Below are 20379 nucleotides of genomic sequence, written 5' to 3'. Positions count from 1 at the left end.
CGTTTTATCATCCGCTAATTATAGAACGTAACTCGATTCGCTGCAATTTTAATTTTTCGAGGGTGTCTCCATTTTATCCTTGCTGTAGGTTAATAAAATAAACGAAGAAGCAACAGAGCCGATCGGACGAAGATGGTAAAAGTAGTTAACCTCGCGGGAATGCAGCAAGGATCGGGGTCCCCGTCACTCGACACCAAATCGGGCAGAATCTGTCAGAAATCTGTCACCCAGCCACAATGGGTCGACTCTCTCCCTAGATTTTACCTACACGGTGAAATCAGACCAAGGATGGGCGAAGCAGAGGCAAGGAATGTAAGTAGGAGGACCCTTGCCACCTATATTTGACACCTTTCAGTCCAATAAAATAAAATGGTTCGCTGGAATGTGGTCTCCGGTTCGAGACAGAAGTGCCGTTTCCACGGCAGACGTGTAATGTCCCTTTCTCACCCGGCAATCCTCTCCGTTCGACCGAGTTCCCCCCAAAAAGTCGAGGATAATATCTCGAACCTTTGATAAGGGTTAGCCCTATCTTCCTCCGAGACTTTCTTCCTCAAATTTGAACGCGTATCCTTTCGTTTCTACTGAAAAGGGATCGATCTTAGTGAACAAATACCACGTGAAAGTGTGTACCAGTATTATTGAAACGAAGTTAACACTTCATAATAACGCGTGTTACATTTAGAAAGCTGCTGGGTTACAAGTTGGTCAACCGTGACCCACGGTACCCTGGTCGAAGCATTGTCCTTTGTATCATAGCGATGTATATCTCGGCTATTGATTCTTCGCAGACCTCGCAATAGCTTCTCCTATTGTATTATTCTGCTATTGTTATTATCCTAATAAATCGTACACTATTTTCTTCGACTATGCTTAACCAGCCTTAACGAACAGACTTTGAATTCAGATGAAAATGTATTCTACGATATAAGAAATGGAACTCGGGAGTCGCGAATTTAGTCGCCAACTTAATATCCGAATTGAATCGTACCGTTCGAGGTTCTTTGAATGTAACAAAGCTCATAGGTCGCGTGCAAGTATTTATCACACGCGCGATAATACTTTTACGATCGATCTATCGCGGATTTTTCGGGATGGAAGCGACGAATGACTCGACAGAAATACTCGACCCTTTGCATTTACATTTCTCCTAATCCGATAGGCATCGTTCCTTCCAGATGTTTAGGAGAGCTGTTTGTATCGAGATGCGTGGGACAGATATATAATCTAGTCAATTTGACACCCTCATCGAGGGACTAATGGGTGCTTTCAACTCGCCAACGAACCAGTTATACGCGGAGCTTTCCTCTGACGAACCGAGGAGAGACTTTCTTGGCATCTGCACGAATCGACGATGCTTATCGTTCGTTTGTTCTTTAACAGACCGTGGTGTTATTAGAAACGTCGTTTAATTGTTAACAGTACTGACTTATCTTATCGGTTGGTTCGATTTTTAACAGAACTATGAACACAATATCTGAGAATCAAACGAGCCACGTTTTCTCTCATGCACTGATCTTCTCCTTTTCTTGGTTCGTTATCAACGTTGTTGGGACCGAATGAAGAGGCACTTCGGTGTATTTCTTTGGTGGTAAGAATCTAAAACGTTCGGTTCAGAAATTGCTACTCGACCAGGAAAGATTAGGATTAAATTAAAAATTAACGCTACTTACCTCTGAATAATCGGTGGAAAATGATTTCTGTCGATATCCTTCAAGTCCGGAACGCCGGTCATGAAACTAACTATCGTTCCAACCACCATCACCACTATAAAGCCTACCATAGTGTAATACATGAACGATATGGTATACAGGGCAAAAGGTGTGTCCTCGGGAATCGGTGTTGGAGGAGCCTCGGTTGTCGTTTGATTAAAATTAAATTCTTCCTTTAAACAATCTTCAGTCGAGGTAGGAAGAGGTGGATAGACCAGTTTTTTAAGAGCCATGTTTATTTGGGCACCAATGATCACCCAAACCATTAATCCCATTGATAGTAATCCACCAGCTATTGCTCCTTTCGATGTCGCCCATGGTATTAACATTCCCAATGTAAAGATACCCAACATCGCTCCAGATGTGATACCGTGGAGGGTCAATGAAACTTGAAAAATGTCGCCCAAAAATGCAACCAGGAAGACTAGAGCTAGACAGAGTATTCCTACGGCCACCACTATTAGCTGAAAATTGAAGAATTTATTTTTCACGGGGCACTCGAATATTTACGAACACCTTAAATGTTATTTTTGTACCTTCATAATATTCGCTGCTCTGGTCTCTTTATTGTTGTTATCCGGTAACCATGGATCGATGAAATCCTCATAAATTGTGCCAGCTACTGTGTTCAAACCAGCGCTCATCGTAGAGAGACCGGCGCTTACGAGACCGGCTAGAAAAAGGCCAGGAAGTCCTGGAATATTCTCAGCAACGTCCAATACGTAATACGGCAATAATTGATCGCTCCTTGAAATTACCTGAGGGCCAATTAATCCGTCAAGATTTGATCGAAATACGAATTTCAACCCTTTGCGGTCCAGCAGCTTGCTTAACATATTCATTGCTATGCGAGCCATCTACTCAGCTAAGCTTAACAACTAAGTTAATGAAAAACTTTAATCTTTTGCAACTTTCCCATCTCTTCTAAACCATTTTCTTCCATTATCCTTTGAAAGTTTCAATGGAAAGAAAATACCTGACCAAAAAAAGGTTCGATACATCAGTTTGAAAATTAGTTTGAAATAATTGGATGGATACTCGTAATTTACAAGCCGAACTGAACCCGCTTCGATTGTTCGAGCCGAGTCGATCCCTTGAATTTGCCGAATTCTCGTAGTCGACGAACTATTTGAAACGAAAGCGAGTTATTCGAAAAAATTGAACTACTCGAATATTCAAGCCGTCGTAAAACTTCGATTTACTTGAAGATGAATTTTCACCTCGAATATTCGAGTAGTTCGATTTTTTCGAGTAGCTCGCTTTTCTTTCAAACAGTTCGCCGATTTCGAGTAATTCGGCAAATTCAAGCGCTCGGCTCGGCTCGAGCGACAGATCATTGTTTGACTCGAAATTCGAGTACTCGCGCATCTCTAATGGATAGACGGACCGCAAAGGGTTGATTATATAGAGCAAAAGGGAAAGAAAAAACGTACGTTTGTGCTTATTGGATCGCATTTATGATACCTGGCGTACATTATAAGCCCCGTGAGCACGGATACCCACTTAATGGCTACTATACATACTCCCATAAACGCTACTGCCCTGGAACGGTAAATGAAATAGGTTAGTTATCGATTATCGTGAACGTTAACAACGATTATACGCACTTGTGTGCTTCTTTGAGATTCGGTACCGATAGAAATCTTTGCATAGACACTTGACTGATACCAAGACCCGTTATCCACGTGAGTGTCATTCCGATCGACATACCCCAAAAAGAATTTCGGGCAGACAGACTAGGGTCCATACTAAAACATTCAATCAAATCGTGTGAGGGAAGAATACATTGAAAATAATTTGTACATCGTAATGATTTCATGAATTTTCGTACTTCCAAAAAATAATTCTGCTACCCTCCTCCGATATCCTCCAGGTTTCGGCAAAACCACCCACAGCTATCGTGCCCAGGATGAATACGGCGCAAAGACTTCCTAGGGTCACGGTCATTTGAACTGTATCGGCCCATACGACAGCTTTTAAACCTCCCTAATGATTTCCAAATAAAGAATTAGTTTCAGATTTAATCAGTAGCAATTACGATTTCATCATCAGGGTTATTTATTATTTACGTTGGCTTTCTCTTAATTGCATTCAATAAAATGTATCTTTATTGCGAGCAGGTATAACTTTTTTGTTATGTCACAATTATAACTTAAGACGATGATAAATACCCGTATCTAATGAGGTACGCGATAACGTGGATTATTAAAAACAACTAGAGATTAATTTTTTAATCTGTCGGGAATTACTATTCCGAATTATTTACATAGTCATCGAGTACTCGTGGAATCATTCAGTACTCGAAACGTTAAATTTTATACAAAAAAACAGTCTAATCATTGGTGGCGTCTGTAACAGCCGACTTTACACTGTACACAATTGATAAAGTGTGTCTGATACGAAACTCCAGTGTAAACAATTCTTATAATTCAATTTTAAATCAAGATTTCGCCTCATTCATAGCCACTTTACGTGTTATCGATTTCTTCCTTGTATCTGATAATACATCGAATATTCGAAACGATGTTTATAAACATTAGCGAGGACAAACCAGAGTAGCCAGATTGTAATTCAATTGTCATCTTTGTAAATAAACATTCGTTTTCAGAGATGGTCGTTGAAGCTCAACCTAGCTATTCTGGTTTTTCCTCGCTCATTTGCGTTTTATTCTCTTCGCGTAGGTTGTGGTCTGCTGTACAGGACATCGATAACGTTGGCGATCGTCGATAAATACGATTTCTCAAGGTATACTCCTTTAATGAAAGTAATTATTATATGTAACAACAGTTTTGTTCAGAGACACTATTTCAGTAGTGTCACAACTCAGTAGACGACCAGCTATACAGTCACAAAATAATTATTCTTACGTGATTGTATCTTGAGAAATTGTACTTATCGACGCTTTGAAAATATAATCCATGTATCCAGCACTAGATACTAGAGGTGTGCGAGTACTCGATTTATTCGAGTACTCGAATTTCGAGTCAAACAATGATCGGTCGATCGAGCCCGATCAAGCGCTTGAATTTGCCGGATTGCTCGAAATCGACGAACTGTTTGAAAGAAAAGCGAGCTACTCGAAAAAATCGAGCTATTCGAATATTCAAGGTGAGAATTCATCTTCAAGTAAATCGAAGTTTTACGACGGCTCGAATATTCGAGTAGTTCGATTTTTTCGAGTAGCTCATTTTTGTTTCAAACAGTTTGTCGATTTCGAGTAATCCGGAAAATTCAAGCGCTCGACTCGGCTCGAATAATCGAAGCGATTTCAGCTCGGCTTGTAAATTACGTGTATGTACTCGCACACCTCTACTAGATACAGAACGAAAAGTACTTACTATGGTGGTGTAAAATATGCAGACGATGCCGATGACCGGGGTGATGAGGTGTAGATTGATGTCTGTGGCCTGTGAAAATGCCAAAGCTGGCACATAGATGATCAAAGGTATGTAAATGATCAGCGACAAGGTGTAGAGGAAGGAGGCGAAGGTCCTAACCGACCTCGTGAATCTCATCTCCAAGTACTCGAATGTGCTGGTCAGTTGTAACTGATAAAAGACAGGCACGTAGATAAGGGAAATGAGGGTGCACGATATCACAGCTGTAAAAATGCAGGCGGCGTACTGTGTACCGTATTGATACACTTCGACCGGCACGGCAAGCAATGAAACCGCTGATACGTGGCTGAAAATTTAATCAAAAACAGAAAACAATTAAATTACATTAATGAACGATTCAATTGTTTTCGAAGGCTGCCGAGAGAAATTCACTTCGTGAAAGTTTTGAATGATTGTATTATTGAAAAGTGCCCGATGACTAGCGTACAATGTGTTAATATCCTTACTAATCCATATTATCATACAGTGGGTCCAAAAAGTATTTGTACACCATTGAACCCTTTCACACCGGACAGGACATATGCTGTCCCAGTCTGGAAAATTTGATGTCCCATCAATGAAGCTTGTAACATCATTGTTGTTGATGGTGCGTCGTTATGGGGTCGTTTATGCGTCTCTAGGACCTTGAGCCTTTCAGGCAGAAAAGTTATTTCGAACTGATTTTTTCGCCGTATTGAAAGGGTTAAAACAGAGTACCTCGAGGTTTCTCGAGAAGCTATAGAAATTAATTTACTAAAATATGTGGTTTTGTCGTTTTGAAAAATTACAATTTGTTGAAATCGTGAAAAAAAATAGTGAAGGGTGATTTTTCAACTTTTTTATGTAAGCCTATAATGATTTAAAATGTTTTTCGTAAAATTAAATAAGTTATGTGTATGCTAAAAATTTCATCAAGACCGATCAATGCCCTTAGAAGTTACAAATAATTAAAATTTCCGAAAATCTCGGCTTTTCGTCTAAGAACGTGACTAGTTATTTTTTTAGAGATTTTCGGAAATTTTAATTACTTGGAACTTCTAAGTGCATTGACCGATCTGGATGAAATTTTCAGCATACACATAACATACTTAAATTTACAAATGTTATATTTTAAATTTTCATTGGAAATTCAGATGAAAAAGTTAAAAAATTGCCTTTTACTATTCTTTTCCCGATTTCGACAAATTGTAATTTTTTAAAACGACGAAAGCACATATCTCAGTAAATCAATTTGTATAACTTCTCAAGTCATTTGGTCCAATTTTAAACGAGTTACTCTGTTTTAAATGATGTACAAATACATTTTGGACCCACTGTATGTCCATATGATTATTATTAATCCATATTATCTACTGTTCCACTGACCGTGTTAATTCGTTACGAGTAAATGTACTTCTCTCAGCAGCCTTGATTGCTTTTCACCGATGTCAATCTGAATAAATTTTCCTTACCTGGCAATTAAGCTCATGGCGACCGGAAACCACGACATTGTTTTCCCTCCGAGCAAGTACTCGGTAGTGTTATCCTGTTTCTTACCGAAACAGCCAAAGTAGATCCCTATAAGGACACTGATCCCCAATAAGCCAGTGAAAAGGCTGTAATCGGTCCATCCGAAACTGAGTCGTTTCAATTCTTGGCCCAGTAAATGAGATCCCGTTTCGTTCTCCGCCATTCTATAAATTCAATGAAATCGAAGATTATAAAATATCGAGAGAACACTTTGCTTTGCCGCTCGTTAAGACTATCATCGATAAACTACTCTGCAACCAACAAACTGTTCCATTTTGCTATTTTTATTCATTTATTTTTTTTCTGTTTGCAATGCGATAAAATTGTCGCGACAGGCAAACCGATTGCTTCCACTTGATTTATAACGATCGATCAAATTATTCTTCCTTTCGAAAATTAAAAAACAAGAGGAATAAAAAATTTACAGCACTCACATGTTCATTATTCCGTTTTTATTTATTTTATAATGCCATTAAACTCGCGACAGAGAAGATTGCAACCGCTCTAACTTCCGATGGAATACATTTAATTATCGGGAATGTTGTTCGACGTACGATCGGGAAATAAAAACTAAAACACTCACTTGTTGATCTGTCTGTTTTTTAGTCGCGTTATCGCGGTCCGATCGACAAGTGTAATCGATAATCCGAAAATCTCTCGGTCCTAATAGATGAACAAGGTGTCTAGATGTCGGTCGCTGATTCGATTCGATCGTCGCTAAGATAGTAAGAAGTTGGAAAAGTACCCAATGGGATCTACATTCTTACTGACAATGATGACATTCAATTCTGATGCTATATGTTTAACCGATCTTACGCGAGACATCCAGACTAATTTACGACGGGAAGATAAAGTGTTCCGTCTTTCGCAACGTTTCGCAAATAGTTGAGTATCCTTAAAAACCGAGTCGAACCTTGAATTTTTATTCGGTAACCAACGTTGTCGAGGTCTTGTTTGCCGGTTAGAATTTCAAAGAAACGTACAGAAACGAAACGCTCTTCTGATGAATAGAAAAGACATCAAGATATCAGCAATAAATTCGGTTGGACGTTGATCAAACATTGTTCGTGTCTAGAAGGATTTAACAAACCATATAACACATCGGCGAGGGAGGAAGAACAACAATTCGTAACAATCTATACATATATTTCTTTTCTTTATCTTTTACAATATAATCTTATGGGATGTATCAATCTTAAGACGTCCCGTACAATAGCCATTCGGTTAATTGTTGCATTTTCTGTTGTCTCTCGGTGTCACTGCAATTACCCAATAAATCGTCCAACGTTTTCTTTTCTTCAGGATCTAAATCTTCCACGGGATTCAATGGTTTGGTGACCATACTTGGAAGCGTTACATCGTAGTACAGATAAATCTGTGAAAATTTGTTTTTGGTACTCGTTAGCTGCTTTCGTCGTTTAATATTTACATTTCCTGTATAAATTACGTGCCATTCAAGCAAACGAGAAGCGGTACCTTGTTGTTGAACGTGTTGTACACCAGGCAAGGCGTTGAAATCCCAGGTGTGACGTTATAATTACCGGTACAGAACGCTCTGACCGGCTCCTCGAATTGAAAACGTACGCTGTTTCGTTGTTGATCCAAAATATATGTTTGCCCGTCCCACGCGCAGGCTATTATCTCGTCACTTCCGTCACCGGTTACGTCTAATCGACATAAAGCGAATATCTGATGAGCTACTTGCATGGACCTAAGGAAAACGTATGCAGCGTACATAATGTAAACAAAAAAATAAATCGGGTAAAAGCAGAGGCGTGAGGTTGTTGGAAATCTTACCATAAAATGATTTCATCTTTAACTAGCATTATCGTCCCATCTAACGTAGCAAGAGCGTAAGGTTTCCCATGCATGGACGAGCTTGTATCAACGTTTACATCGGCATTGGTTTTATCTTTCGATTTTAAACCTTCTGTATTATTGTTATCAATATTGTCCTCCGAAGAAAAATCTTTATATGTGGGTAACAATGAATCTTTTTCTGCATTCTCATCGTAATCACCAAGAATTACATTGCCTCCCAAAATATTGCCATCAACTTGATCCGTACTGGAAGACTCAGTGTCGTCAGAGGTTTTGCTTGCTTTACTTGTTTGTTCTCCTGTCGCGTCTAAGCTATCTTTCCGTAATTCTAATTGTGGATTATTTGTGATGGATTTTACATTTCTTTCGTGCTGAACTTCGCTTGAATCTAGCTTCTCTATTACAGATTCCAAATCTCCTATTATTTCTGTTGAAATATTTTGATTACGCATTCGCGATATTCCCAAAGTTTGATAGTCTACGCAACTCGCTGCTGTTTCGTTATTTGTTTGATGAACTTCGTCTTCCAAGTGATAATCCTCGGGGTTGCACTTAATTCGCATGAACGTTCCACCCGGTTGAGCAACTAATAACGTTGGTGTTCCATCAGCCATATGCTGAATAAAAACGGATGTAGTTGTTTCAGAGTGATTAATTTATTATTATAATAGAATAAAATTTTCTTTTTTAATTTATTTCGATTTTTATAGGTTAGTATTTTTTATTTTAACATTGTTTATTATGTTTAAACGATATTAACAATTAAAGTTAGTTACTCCTTACATTGAGAAGTATGACAAACTCACACATATAAATAGTTAGCTCTACGTGTTAAACACATGACTCGCAATCTAAAGATCCATAGTTCAAATCCTTCTTTCCCAACATTTTTTTTTTTAATGATAATTTGTCTCTTTTTGAATAACTATTCAAAATCATTGCATTTATTAATAATTAATTACATACGCTGCAATTTTTATAGCTGTATAGTTATTCAAGAGGAGGTAAATTATTAAAAAAAAAAAAAAAATGTTGGGAACCAAAGATGTGAACCGTTGACCTTTAGATTGCGAATCATGTGTTTAACCGCGGAGCTAACCGTTTGTATGTGTGAGTTTGTCATACTTCTCAATGTAAGAAGTAACTAACTTTAATTGTTAATATCTTTTAACCGATTAGCCGTCTGCCCCCAAAATGGGGTATAGGCGTGTTCAGCTCGACGAGCTCTACAAGGTGGAAAAGTTTCATTAATAAGTGAGCGTAACAATTGGGTAGTTCCTCTCATAAGTCAACTGTACCTGCAATGTGACTGTTCCTATTTGATTGGCGCATTCCCATTTATTCAGTCCAACTAACTTTCCTCTTCCTAATTCTAAATTGCTGGACCATCTGTAAGACCTAACTACGCGATCGGTTAAACCAAGTATCATCTCATTAGCACCATCTTTATCCACGTCTGCTACTAAAACCACTTTTGTATTTGTTGGAATTCTTTGTACGTGCACACATTCCATTTTTCCAGACAGCTCACCGATTTCATTAGTGCCATCAATTTGATCTGAACTTGGGGAACTGGTCGTATTAACACCTACCACGATATTCACAGTCGTAAAGCTTATTTCGAAAATTCTTAATTATAGGCAGTAGGATTTTTGAACTTACTACTCTTAATATTATCTTGATCAATAGTTTCCTTAGTCGACTGTAGCGTAGAGGCTGCATTACTGATACTAGGATTAACAGATCTTGGACTGTAAAAAATATGTGCCCAGCCATCTCCACAAATTACAACTAACGCGTTTCGCCCATAATTAAAAATATCTCCTATTGCTACACTAGTTACTAGACCTAGACCAGGTATTTTTTGCCATAACTCTGATCCCTATAATACGATGAGAAATACTTTAAGTATATACAAGAATTAAATAAACTATTAGAAAATCAGTGATTTACTTTGAAAATATAAAGTTCTCCCTCTGCAGTACCAACGACTAATTCGTTATCTCCATCGTTATCAACATCTCCTATTGTTAATCCATGTCTACACACAGTACCAGGTAAATCCCACTGTAGTCTTTTCACAAAACTGACAGCCCTCATTTTCTTTACATTTATATTTAACCACCTGGTACCTTTACTGAATTCAATGGAAAATTATGATTCGACATAGAGGGATGAAGGTATTGCCAACGGCTAGGTGGCCATACTATAGAAGTAGCTTTAGCAGTTATCAATGCGGTAGAAATTGGTCCGAAGGTATTAGAATCCATAGACCGACCAATATGATCTCCTTCTACCCAACAGTGACCTTCTGGAATCTAATAAATAAATATATTATAATCTATTGAATAGTACAGGTAAAAATTGATAAGTTAAAATGATTAAAGTACCTTGAGAATTGTTGTTTTATATCCATGGGTTTGTACGATGTCTCCAGAAAGACCTACTACACGCTTGATCAAAATTTGATTCGGAGACTTTGGAGATTTAACAGTAACTATCTCACCACGCTGAATATCTTGTGTACGAATTGCGCGACGATTTAGAAAAACGTAATCAGGTTTGTTCTCATCTGGATTTAAAGTTGGTTGCATAGAAACTCCTTCTACTTTAGCTACGTAACCAATTGTATCAAGGAAGGTGATCCCAATAGGAATGCCTAGAAGGATACCAGCGAGAAACTGTCGTACTCTCATCTATCACATTTATACCCTGAAAACAATAACAAATTAAACACTCAGAAACGTTTATAAAATTCTATACACTACGATTCTATTATTCGTTTAAAATTCTAATTCACGTGATCTTACGATGAAAAACGTAATGTATATTTCTTTTCACAATATTGTAAAGATATAGATAAAATCACACGATAATTTTCTATAAAGTAAGTCTTTCTTGTAGGTTAATGTATACAATTGAATTGAAAAGATATTTATATACTTTGTTTTCCTTTTCTATTTTTTCTAAATCGTAGAATATTAATTACGTCAAACTTTTGTAATTCTTAAGAGAAATAATTTTATTGTTTATTAAACTATTAACCAAAAGTTGAGGTTACATATGAAGAAAATTTGGAATAAAATATTTGGGGATTGCAGGAACTGATATCACTATTTAACGTGTGTTTCTGTAATACCAACTGTCCGCAATCTGCAGAGTTTTCGATTTCAAGAAAACTTTACCGACAGTCCCTACAAAAATCCTCAGAAACCACTTCTTACCTTTTTTCGTTCCTACCGAACAGATTGCAAAGAAATTTAAGGGACGTGTGCAGGAGTCCCTAAAGAATGTTAGTCCGGTCTTTATATTACCCAATCATCAAAAAATTATAAAATATTGGAATTGATGTCTGTCGACGGTCAGGAAAATGGCGGATCGGACTCACCTCCATTAATTTATTCGTTATATAAACATTTCTGCGAATCGTATGTCCAAATCGGTACCAGACTAACATTCTTTGAGTCGGATAGAACAAAACGAGCACCCAGGAGATGATGTACAAGCCTCCAGTTAGAAGAAATTTGGGAACTACGATTTCGTTCATTTTTCTGTCACAAAAGACGTCAAAAAGGTAAAACAGACCACAAATTTAGTTCCTCATTTTTTCTGTAGGGCGCAGTCATTCGTTTTCTGCGCTCAACCGCGCGATCATTCGCAGCTCGTGTATGTGAAGCGCCCTCGGCACTTAAAATATTATATTGAATTGTGTATTAGGTATCAAAACTATAAAAAACAGAAGACAAAGTTGAAGAGAAGACCGGAGTCATGACTTCTGACATCGTTTCCACATTGTCTTCAGAAATGCGTAAGCTGAAAATTTATTAAATACCATTAATATCTTATGTATTTTTCTATCTTCTTTCCTATATTTCGGTGCTTTAAGGCGATGCGAGCGTCGAGGCCGAACTTCGAATTCCGCGTCGGTAAAACAGTCAACGTTTCATCGAAAATTAGGCCGAACAGAAACTGATTTCAGCGCTACCTCAGTTATTGCATCCGACTAACGGCATGCTATTCTACGTTACTCTTCGCATACACCTAAATGACACACGGATGCTACGATAGCTATATTATGTATGTCACCGCCAAAGTATACAATACGATATTTTGACGATTTGGATAATATAAGGACCAGCGCGCCATTCTTTAAGGCCTCCTGAACACGTCCATCAAATTTTGTTGCATTCTGTTCAGTAATGACGACGTAATTTGTGTTCTACGTTCTAAATCCCTAGACGCGAGTTTTCGAATTACGTCGTCATTTCTAAACAGAATGCAACAAAATTTGAGGGACGTGTTCAGAAGACCCTAAAGAATGGCGCTCTGGTCCTCATTTTACTCAAATCGTCAAAAAGTTATAAAATATTGAAATTGGTGTCTGTCTACAGTCAAGAAAATGGCGGATCGGACTCACCTGCAATAATTTATTCGTAATATAAACATTTTTGCGAAACGAATGTGGTTAGACTTTACCAAAAGGTGGGACGCAAATTCGGATGGGTCATATGTCATTGGAAAGCCCTTGACGAGAGGAACACAATGGTGTGGGTGGGAGGTCTTAAATATGACCTTGACCCGGTAGAGGTCATATATATATATTGAGTTTACTCAAAAGCTCGACGTTAAATCCGGATGGGTCATATGTCATTGGAAAGCCCTTGACGAGAGCAACACAATGGTGTGGGTGGGAGGTCTTAAATATGTGACCTTGACCCGCTAGAGGTCAAAAACTAAAATTATGTTAATTTTGTTGTGCGAGAGGTTTTCGTCCAGATAGACCCCCTCCTGACGCTGGATTATGATAAAAAAGGATGCACGATGCGGGTAATTAACGTTATTGCGCATTCCTACCTTTTGTTAATCGAAATCCAGGTAGATTACGATCGCGGTTGCTTCCTTCTTCTTCGTCGAGTAATCGTTGTGATAACACGTGCGTACGAGTAAATTTCTGATTGTCCAATCACCCACGTGCTTATAGTTAGTTTTTTAAGTTTAGTTACTATAGTTTAGATAAAATAGTTAGTGTACTTAATTAGTGTAAATAGTTAGTGTAAACCGTATGCTTCTCCAGGGGCAGCTAAGTGTTTGGACTTATGGCACGCCCGATCAAGCATGGATCGCTTTTCTTGCGTGGGGAATCATTCCAGATGAGCGAAAGTGCTCCTGTGGCCGAAAGATGAAGGCAGAAAGGAGAGAGGATCTTACTGGTGAAAATGGTACTGGGTTCAGGTGGGTGTGTACTAGGGTGTGCTGGGTTAGGTCTACTAAACAGCACACTCTTTTTCATAATGCGCACATTTGCCCCTTGGCAGTAGCGCGACTACTTTCTCATTTTTTCATAAAAGATCGTCTAACGTACGCATCCTCCTCCACTGGCCTCACGGAGAAAAGTTGCGTTGATTGGTTTAATTTCTTTCGAGAGGTCATGGATGTCGTCTAAGACCATGATTACCGTCCAATCGGTGGAAATCAAGACGTCGTTGAGGTGGACGAAAGTCATCTATTTACTAGAAAGTACGGCCGCGGCAGGATACTCCGCATGAATCGCGAGGAGGTATGGGTTTTTGGTGCTTTCAGTCGCTTAACAGGTGATATGTGGGTCGAAAAGATCCAAGATAAGAGGCGAAGTAGTCTGGATCCGATTATTGCAACACGAGTGCAAGCTCAATCATGGATCATTTCTGATGAGCACCGGTCCTATCGTGGCTGTGACAGGCGCCTTAACATAAAAGGACACTCTACCGTTAATCATCGTCATAGATTTGTTGAGGGAACGGTGCAAGTTAGAGGGCTTCATGAAAGTCTTGGACGGGAGGTCACAGACGCCACTTTAGTCCGGGAAATAGCTGTTCATACAAATTCTATTGAACGGCAGTGGCGGGAATTAAAGAAACACCTCCGAACCTGCCGCAGCATCCAGCGAGTGCCTCTATACATCGACGAATTTTTGTATCGGCGTAACATTGTGCGGCATATTACATCGTTTGCCCAACAGTTTGCACGGTTCATAAACGACATTCGCAAGGTGTATCCTAGCCACCTTGGGTACAAAACTCGTATCCAACGTCCAAGCGAATGTTGCTGTGTAACGTGCAAACCACCGCAGATACAGCGCCGTCACCGCCATATTTAGGTTAGGTTAGGGTTAGGTTAGGTTAGGATTAGCTTAGGTTTTATAGTGGTCGCGGTACCTTCTCTAGTTTGCTAGATGGAGGGTTGCCGAGGAATTTTAGCCGGTAGAAATCCGGCACTACCCCCCTTCTGGGGGTGTCTTTTTCGAAGATTTCTCCTCGTTAAATAAGAAAAAAATATGTTAAAGAATTTATATGTTTTGGGGCATTTTAGTTTTTGACCTCTACCGGGTCAAGGTCTGATATTTAAGATTTCCCACCCACACCGTTGTGTTCTTCTCGTCAAGAGCTTTCCAATGACATATGACCCATCCGGATTTAACGTCGAGCTTTTGAGTAAACTCAATATATATATTTGACCTCTACCGGGTCAAGGTCACATATTTAAGACCTCCCACCCACACCATTGTGTTCTTCTCGTCAAGGGCTTTCCAATGACGTATGACCCATCCGAATTTGCGTCCCACCTTTTGGTAAAGGTTAACCACGAATGTCCAAATAGAGACCAGAGCGCCATTCTTTGGGTCAGATAGAGCAAAACGAGCACTCAGGGGATGGTGTACAAGCTTTCGTTTAGACAAAAAGTGAAAACTACGATTTCGTTGATTTTTCACTCGTGAAAGACGTCAACAAGGTAAAACAGACCAGAAATTTAGTTTCTCGTTCATTCTGTAGGGCGCAGTTCGTTCGTTTGATTAATAAACAATTGTAAAATTAAAAATAATAATTAAATAATTTTTAATAGAATAATTAAACAAAATTTTGCAGTATACCCACGCGGAAATGTAAAGAAATAAACAATTTAAATAGATATAACAATAATTTGATTAATAAACAATTGTAAAATATAAAATAATAATTAAACAAATATTAACAAATATCAGATAGAAACAGTTAAATGTAACAGGCCCGCAACCGGTGAAGCGGAACATCATGCTTGATTGGGCGCGCCGTGCGCCGGTACAAGCGCGACCTGTAGAGAGGTCAAATCTAATCAGTCTTATCGCGACCGCCGAAGGATATGGGTCGAGCTGTCAAACATATACCGGTACGGGTCAGTGTGTTACCACAAGTGTTACTGTGTGTGCCTATGGTGTTTCCTATAGTGTTTCCCATGTTTTGGAATATTTATACGGATATATTAGTGCGACTTATGGTGTGGTCACCCATGTGTTCTGACATTTTTATACAAGTGCATTAGTGTGCTGTGTGGTGTGGTACCCCATGTATTGTAAGCATCTACTAAGTTGAGACTCGAGGTGTGAAACGCTCCGCCTAATCCTCACCTCGAACCCTCGTCTAGTAGTAGTAGTAGTAGTTTCTACTAGTAGTTGTAACCTAGAGAGCGAATAGCGAGAATGCGTGTGGGTCAACTGTATAAGTGTGCGTGTGTAAGTCTGGCCCATCTATCTCCGACCAATCAGACCCAATTCCTTAGGAGTCTCAACTTAGCAGACGCGTACAGTACCTGCATGTGCTTTATTGTGTTTTATGGTGTGGTTTCCTTTGTGCTTTGGCATATATTTATGGATTTATTAGTGGGTTTTATGAAGTGGTACCCTATGTGTTTTGGCATATTTATACGGATTTATTAGTGGGTTTTATGGAGTAGTACCCTTTGTATTTTGGCATATTTATACGGATTTATTAGTAGATTTTATGGATTGGTACCCTATGTATTTTACTATAATTTTGCAAATATTTTATAGTGTTCTATGGTTTTGATCTTCGAGTGTTTTGGGATGTATTTGCATGTGTTTTACCGTGTTTTATGGTGTAGTTATTCCCATATAGTTTTGCATGCATATTTTTGAATTATCCTATGTATTAGCATATTAACTACAACAAATTGAGAGAAAACATATATCGTTCAAGAATCGTGATTTTTATGATTTCAGATGAGTGCTTTGGCCAGTGGGGATACCGTTTTTTTGACGAGCCAACAGACGAGCTATGGGTCAATCTAACAATCCGGCGCGAGAGTAAATATGACTATACACTGACTAGTATTCGGTGGGAATCCTTTTGGTTTTTATTTGATAAAATTAGTTACAAGGATTCCGCGGCATAAGACCGTGAACACCACCTCATGGGAGATAAAACCATGCATTACTAGGCCTTTGCAGGCACAGCCATAGAGTACGGAACATTTAAGTATGTTGCAGCCCATACGCTAAGCTGTCTTAAAGTCCTTTTGCCTATACTATGAGCGTCCACCACTCGGACACGTTGGATGCAACGTGTTGGACGGGCGGGTAGCGCTCTTAACGAAGGGGTGCATCCTGTCCTGGCGTTACGACGTCCAGGCGGGGTGAGTGGTATGTAGCGTCGAGCGCAAGTCCAGGGGGCCTAAGAACCTCCGTTGCCAACTGATATTAGCAGTGCACCATGTTTTATGTCATAGTTGCTCAATTTTGCTTTTCTGTATTTGCTCTTCAAGCTTTATATTTGCAAAGTCGAGTCACTTTTACTAAAAATAAATCCCCCTGGGGGGGGGCCAGCCCATATACTAAATCGGAGCCGTGAAATTTCGCCGATATTCTTACTTTTAATAAAGTGAGAATATCATCTTTAGTTTTTGCTAATCATACGTTTTAGCTTAGGCATTTCAGCACACATGAAGAAAACTGGTAGGTGAAAATACCTTTGGCCTTGTTCATTTTTATGCCCAAAGCTCATTCGGGTACTTAGATGTACTCGCGTGGGTGGAGGGCGATGGACAAGGTTTAGTTTTAAGTGTAATACATTTTGGCGACTGACAAAAGTAGTGAACCAATAGTGAACCACGATAGAAGTTCCACATGTGTGTGTGTGGTTAGGATGTGGGATTTGTATCGTTTATTAACAATCTTAACTTACTATAACATTACAAAATACTTATCAAGAATAAATTGAAAAATTTTTACATTAGATAATTCAATAGAATACGAAAATGAAATGTATTACTTTAGCATAATGTTCACTATTATTTGTCAGTCGATTTCAGCAAAAAGGTATGATTTTATTAGAGTGTGAAAGTTGAATTGAACTCGGGTGTCGGAGGCGTCCCGGGACGTTCTCCCTAGGTGTAGGCATTTTTGCACCCGGGTGGTTGTATGAAAACCATGGAGTGAATTTTTGTGAGAATGATTTTTGCCCTTTTTTAAATATAGCGATAGGCAGGCAGGTAGTTTACTTCTGGTGTGATTGAGTTTAGTTTATAAGTAGGCAGGGCCAGAGCAAGCTTTCATGTTTCTCTTCGTATTCTCCTCTAATACGTGAGAAGCTTGTATCTGGGGTTGGGAAACCAAAAATCAAGAGAAAAGATGAAAATGCAATTTAATTAATTTATCAATTAATTAATTTAGCATTCTCTCTTGATTTTTTCAAGGTCAAGCCTTATTAGTTTGTAGGTCGTAGTCGTGGTACTAGACCCGATTACAAAAATGAAGTATTAAAGTGAAAGTGCAGTGAAGTGAAATTAAAAAGTGTTTTGTGCTTGGACATTTGCAGAAATTGTGCAGGTATGCGAGTAGTGATTCAAGGGATCGTTGCTCGTTTACGTGTTACGTTTTTACAAATGTCTGAGCAAACGTAAAATTTTCGCGAGTGATTTTTGTGAGGCTATTGCCGAAGAAAGAAGAGGCTATATGCTGAAGAGCCCCGGCAAAATTTGCCCAGAAGAGGGGAACTACTAATGGCTCTCCATCTTTGGATGGACAGTCATTCTGTCACTACGCTCGCTAATTTGTTTTTTCATTTTTTGTGTTTTTCCTTGAACGGTATGAATAATACCGTCCAGGACGTATTGAACTCGAAATTTTACGAGTTCAATACCCAGCTCGTTGAATGGTCAACTCGCGATTTTATTTCCCCTATTTCTTTTTCGTTTATTGCTTTATTGAAATAAATTATTCTTTTCTTATTGATTTGCACATCAATTATATTTCATGTTCTTATTTTAATTATGTTCTATTTATTTAAAACATACTCTGAGATTGTAATGGTAATTATATTTTCTGTTGTCGGCATTTTTCATTTCAATTGTAATCGAAATTATGATGTTAATTATATTTTCTATTTCAGCATTTTATTGTTGAATTAGTTTTTAATTGTTACTGAAATTATGATGTTAATTATATTTTCTATTTCAGCATTTTATTGTTGAATTGTTATTTTGTTAATTGTTACAGAAATTATGATGTTAATTATATTTTCTATTTCAGCATTTTATTGTTGAATTGTTATTTTCTCAATTGTTTCTGATATTAGGATGTTAATTTTATTTTCTATTTCAGCATTTTATTGTTGAATTGTTATTTTCTCAATTGTTTCTGATATTAGGATGTTAATTTTATTTTCTATTTCAAGATTGTATTGTTTAAATTTTTATTTTATGTTGTCTGTTTTGAATGGTTTCACGTTCTTATGATTTTAGGGTGGGTCACTAACGTAGCCACCTCCACGTGGTGCGACGTGGTAATTGATGTCGTTTTCTAAAGATAACTTTTAGAAAGCGATATCAAGCTAAGAGCTACTATAAAAAGATTTATATATTTTTTAATTGGGAAACAATAGTTTAAATTCAAAAAAGTATTTTCGGGATTGCAATATTACCATATAGAACGTATAACTATAGTAATTTTATAGTTCCTGAAAATGGAACTTGTATGATTTTTGACTAATTACAAATAACTAATTACCTCCTTCTTTTCGAAGTCGGTTAAAAATAAAATAAAAAGAAAATCACAAAATATGGAATTTAGAAAGAACGAAGTTGTTTGATACGCAATGGTAGAAAGAAATCAACCCTGGCGAAGATATTTCAAGCAGAGACATTGTACATTGGAAAGGCCATGACTTTATTCATGACTCTGGTCAGGCGCCAGATCTCGCTCTTGTCTACAGAACACATAATTTCTGCTTTTCATTTGATAGAAATTCGCTACGTTGACTAACACATATTTTTCTTATAACAATTTTCGAGAGGAATTCATTATTGAATGAAAGTAAAAATTTGCATAAATGGAGGGTGGATGGGATGAGGTAGGGCGGGTCTCCAAATTGCAGCAATTATTCCATGGTATCCTTCCTTACTGATCATTCGCTATTTATGTACTTTTTTTTTTTTTTTTTTTAACGTGGAGGAAATCTTCAACAAGACACCCCTAGCCCCCCTGGGGAGGGGCCGGAGGTAGTGTGGGATTTCTACCCACTAAAACCTCCACGGTGGCCTGCACTGGGGCTATAGGGAGGGCCCTGGGACCTCCGACGAACTGCGCCGGAATCCCGCCCATCTCGGCGGAGGGTCTAACCTATGACCCTATAGTGAAATTCATGAAAATTAATATAAAACAGTATTTATATATTACATTCTTTACATTTTACAAATGTTAATGAATGCTAATTGCAGACAGGCTTATCACAATGGACACAGGCCTTTCGTATTTTCCTTCTCTTCTTAATTGCCTGTTTATAACATACTAGCATCCCCGTTGCGGCTTCGCCCGCTCTCATAAATAAAAACTTCGAGAATTTGAAGTAATGCAATGTTTGGGTCCCAATTTCTCTTGCATATATCCAGGATTTACTGTACACGCCCAGAAACCTTCGCGGGCGTTTGCACAACAACTCACCAAAGTTTCATCGCAATCGGATGAATGGTGTAGGAACGCATACGGGACAAACAAAGAAACATTCATTTATTTATATATAGATTTCATTAAATTCCGTTTAGCCGTTTAAACGTGAAAGAGGAACAAACGATCAGCATTTTCACTTTTATATATTAGTAAGGAGTAGGGATATCATGCAAACTTTGCGAGTTCTCTTTTGGATAGCCACGAACGT

At 38.3% G+C, this 20379-nt stretch overlaps 3 protein-coding genes across 5 annotated transcripts; all 3 read right to left on the bottom strand.

Annotated features, from left to right (window-relative positions):
• Positions 1-617: 617 nt before the first annotated feature.
• On the bottom strand, positions 618-7392 carry LOC117600582 (sodium-coupled monocarboxylate transporter 2). Of its 3 annotated transcripts, XM_076692826.1 has the most exons (10): positions 7179-7392; positions 7030-7103; positions 6538-6759; positions 5048-5393; positions 3541-3695; positions 3317-3457; positions 3143-3251; positions 2246-2467; positions 1671-2173; positions 618-1596 (listed from the first exon to the last, which is right to left on the bottom strand). In XM_076692826.1, the coding sequence occupies exons 2-10, from the start codon at positions 7035-7037 to the stop codon at positions 1503-1505; spliced, it is 1800 nt and encodes a 599-aa protein (XP_076548941.1). In that variant the 5' UTR covers positions 7038-7103; positions 7179-7392; the 3' UTR covers positions 618-1502. The 3 variants fall into 3 exon arrangements, with proteins under 3 accessions (XP_076548941.1, XP_034172067.1, XP_034172066.1); XM_034316176.2 differs by lacking the exon at positions 7030-7103 and having other exon boundaries at positions 7179-7391; XM_034316175.2 differs by lacking the exon at positions 7179-7392 and having other exon boundaries at positions 7030-7172.
• Positions 7393-7719: 327 nt separating this feature from the next.
• Positions 7720-10665, bottom strand: LOC117600583 (KICSTOR complex protein ITFG2). Its single transcript, XM_034316177.2, has 6 exons — positions 10370-10665; positions 10079-10298; positions 9715-10004; positions 8393-9033; positions 8072-8306; positions 7720-7970 (listed from the first exon to the last, which is right to left on the bottom strand). The coding sequence occupies exons 1-6, from the start codon at positions 10514-10516 to the stop codon at positions 7791-7793; spliced, it is 1713 nt and encodes a 570-aa protein (XP_034172068.1). The 5' UTR covers positions 10517-10665; the 3' UTR covers positions 7720-7790.
• On the bottom strand, positions 10534-11112 carry LOC117600587 (mitochondrial inner membrane protease subunit 2). The gene is made up of 2 exons (XM_034316186.2): positions 10807-11112; positions 10534-10734 (listed from the first exon to the last, which is right to left on the bottom strand). Exons 1-2 carry the CDS (start codon positions 11110-11112, stop codon positions 10534-10536), a joined length of 507 nt encoding a protein of 168 aa, XP_034172077.1.
• Positions 11113-20379: the final 9267 nt, after the last annotated feature.

Source organism: Osmia lignaria, chromosome 16 (genome assembly GCF_051020975.1).
Source record: "Osmia lignaria lignaria isolate PbOS001 chromosome 16, iyOsmLign1, whole genome shotgun sequence".
NCBI lineage: Eukaryota > Metazoa > Arthropoda > Insecta > Hymenoptera > Megachilidae > Osmia > Osmia lignaria.
This window is presented reverse-complemented; position numbering and strand designations above follow the sequence as displayed.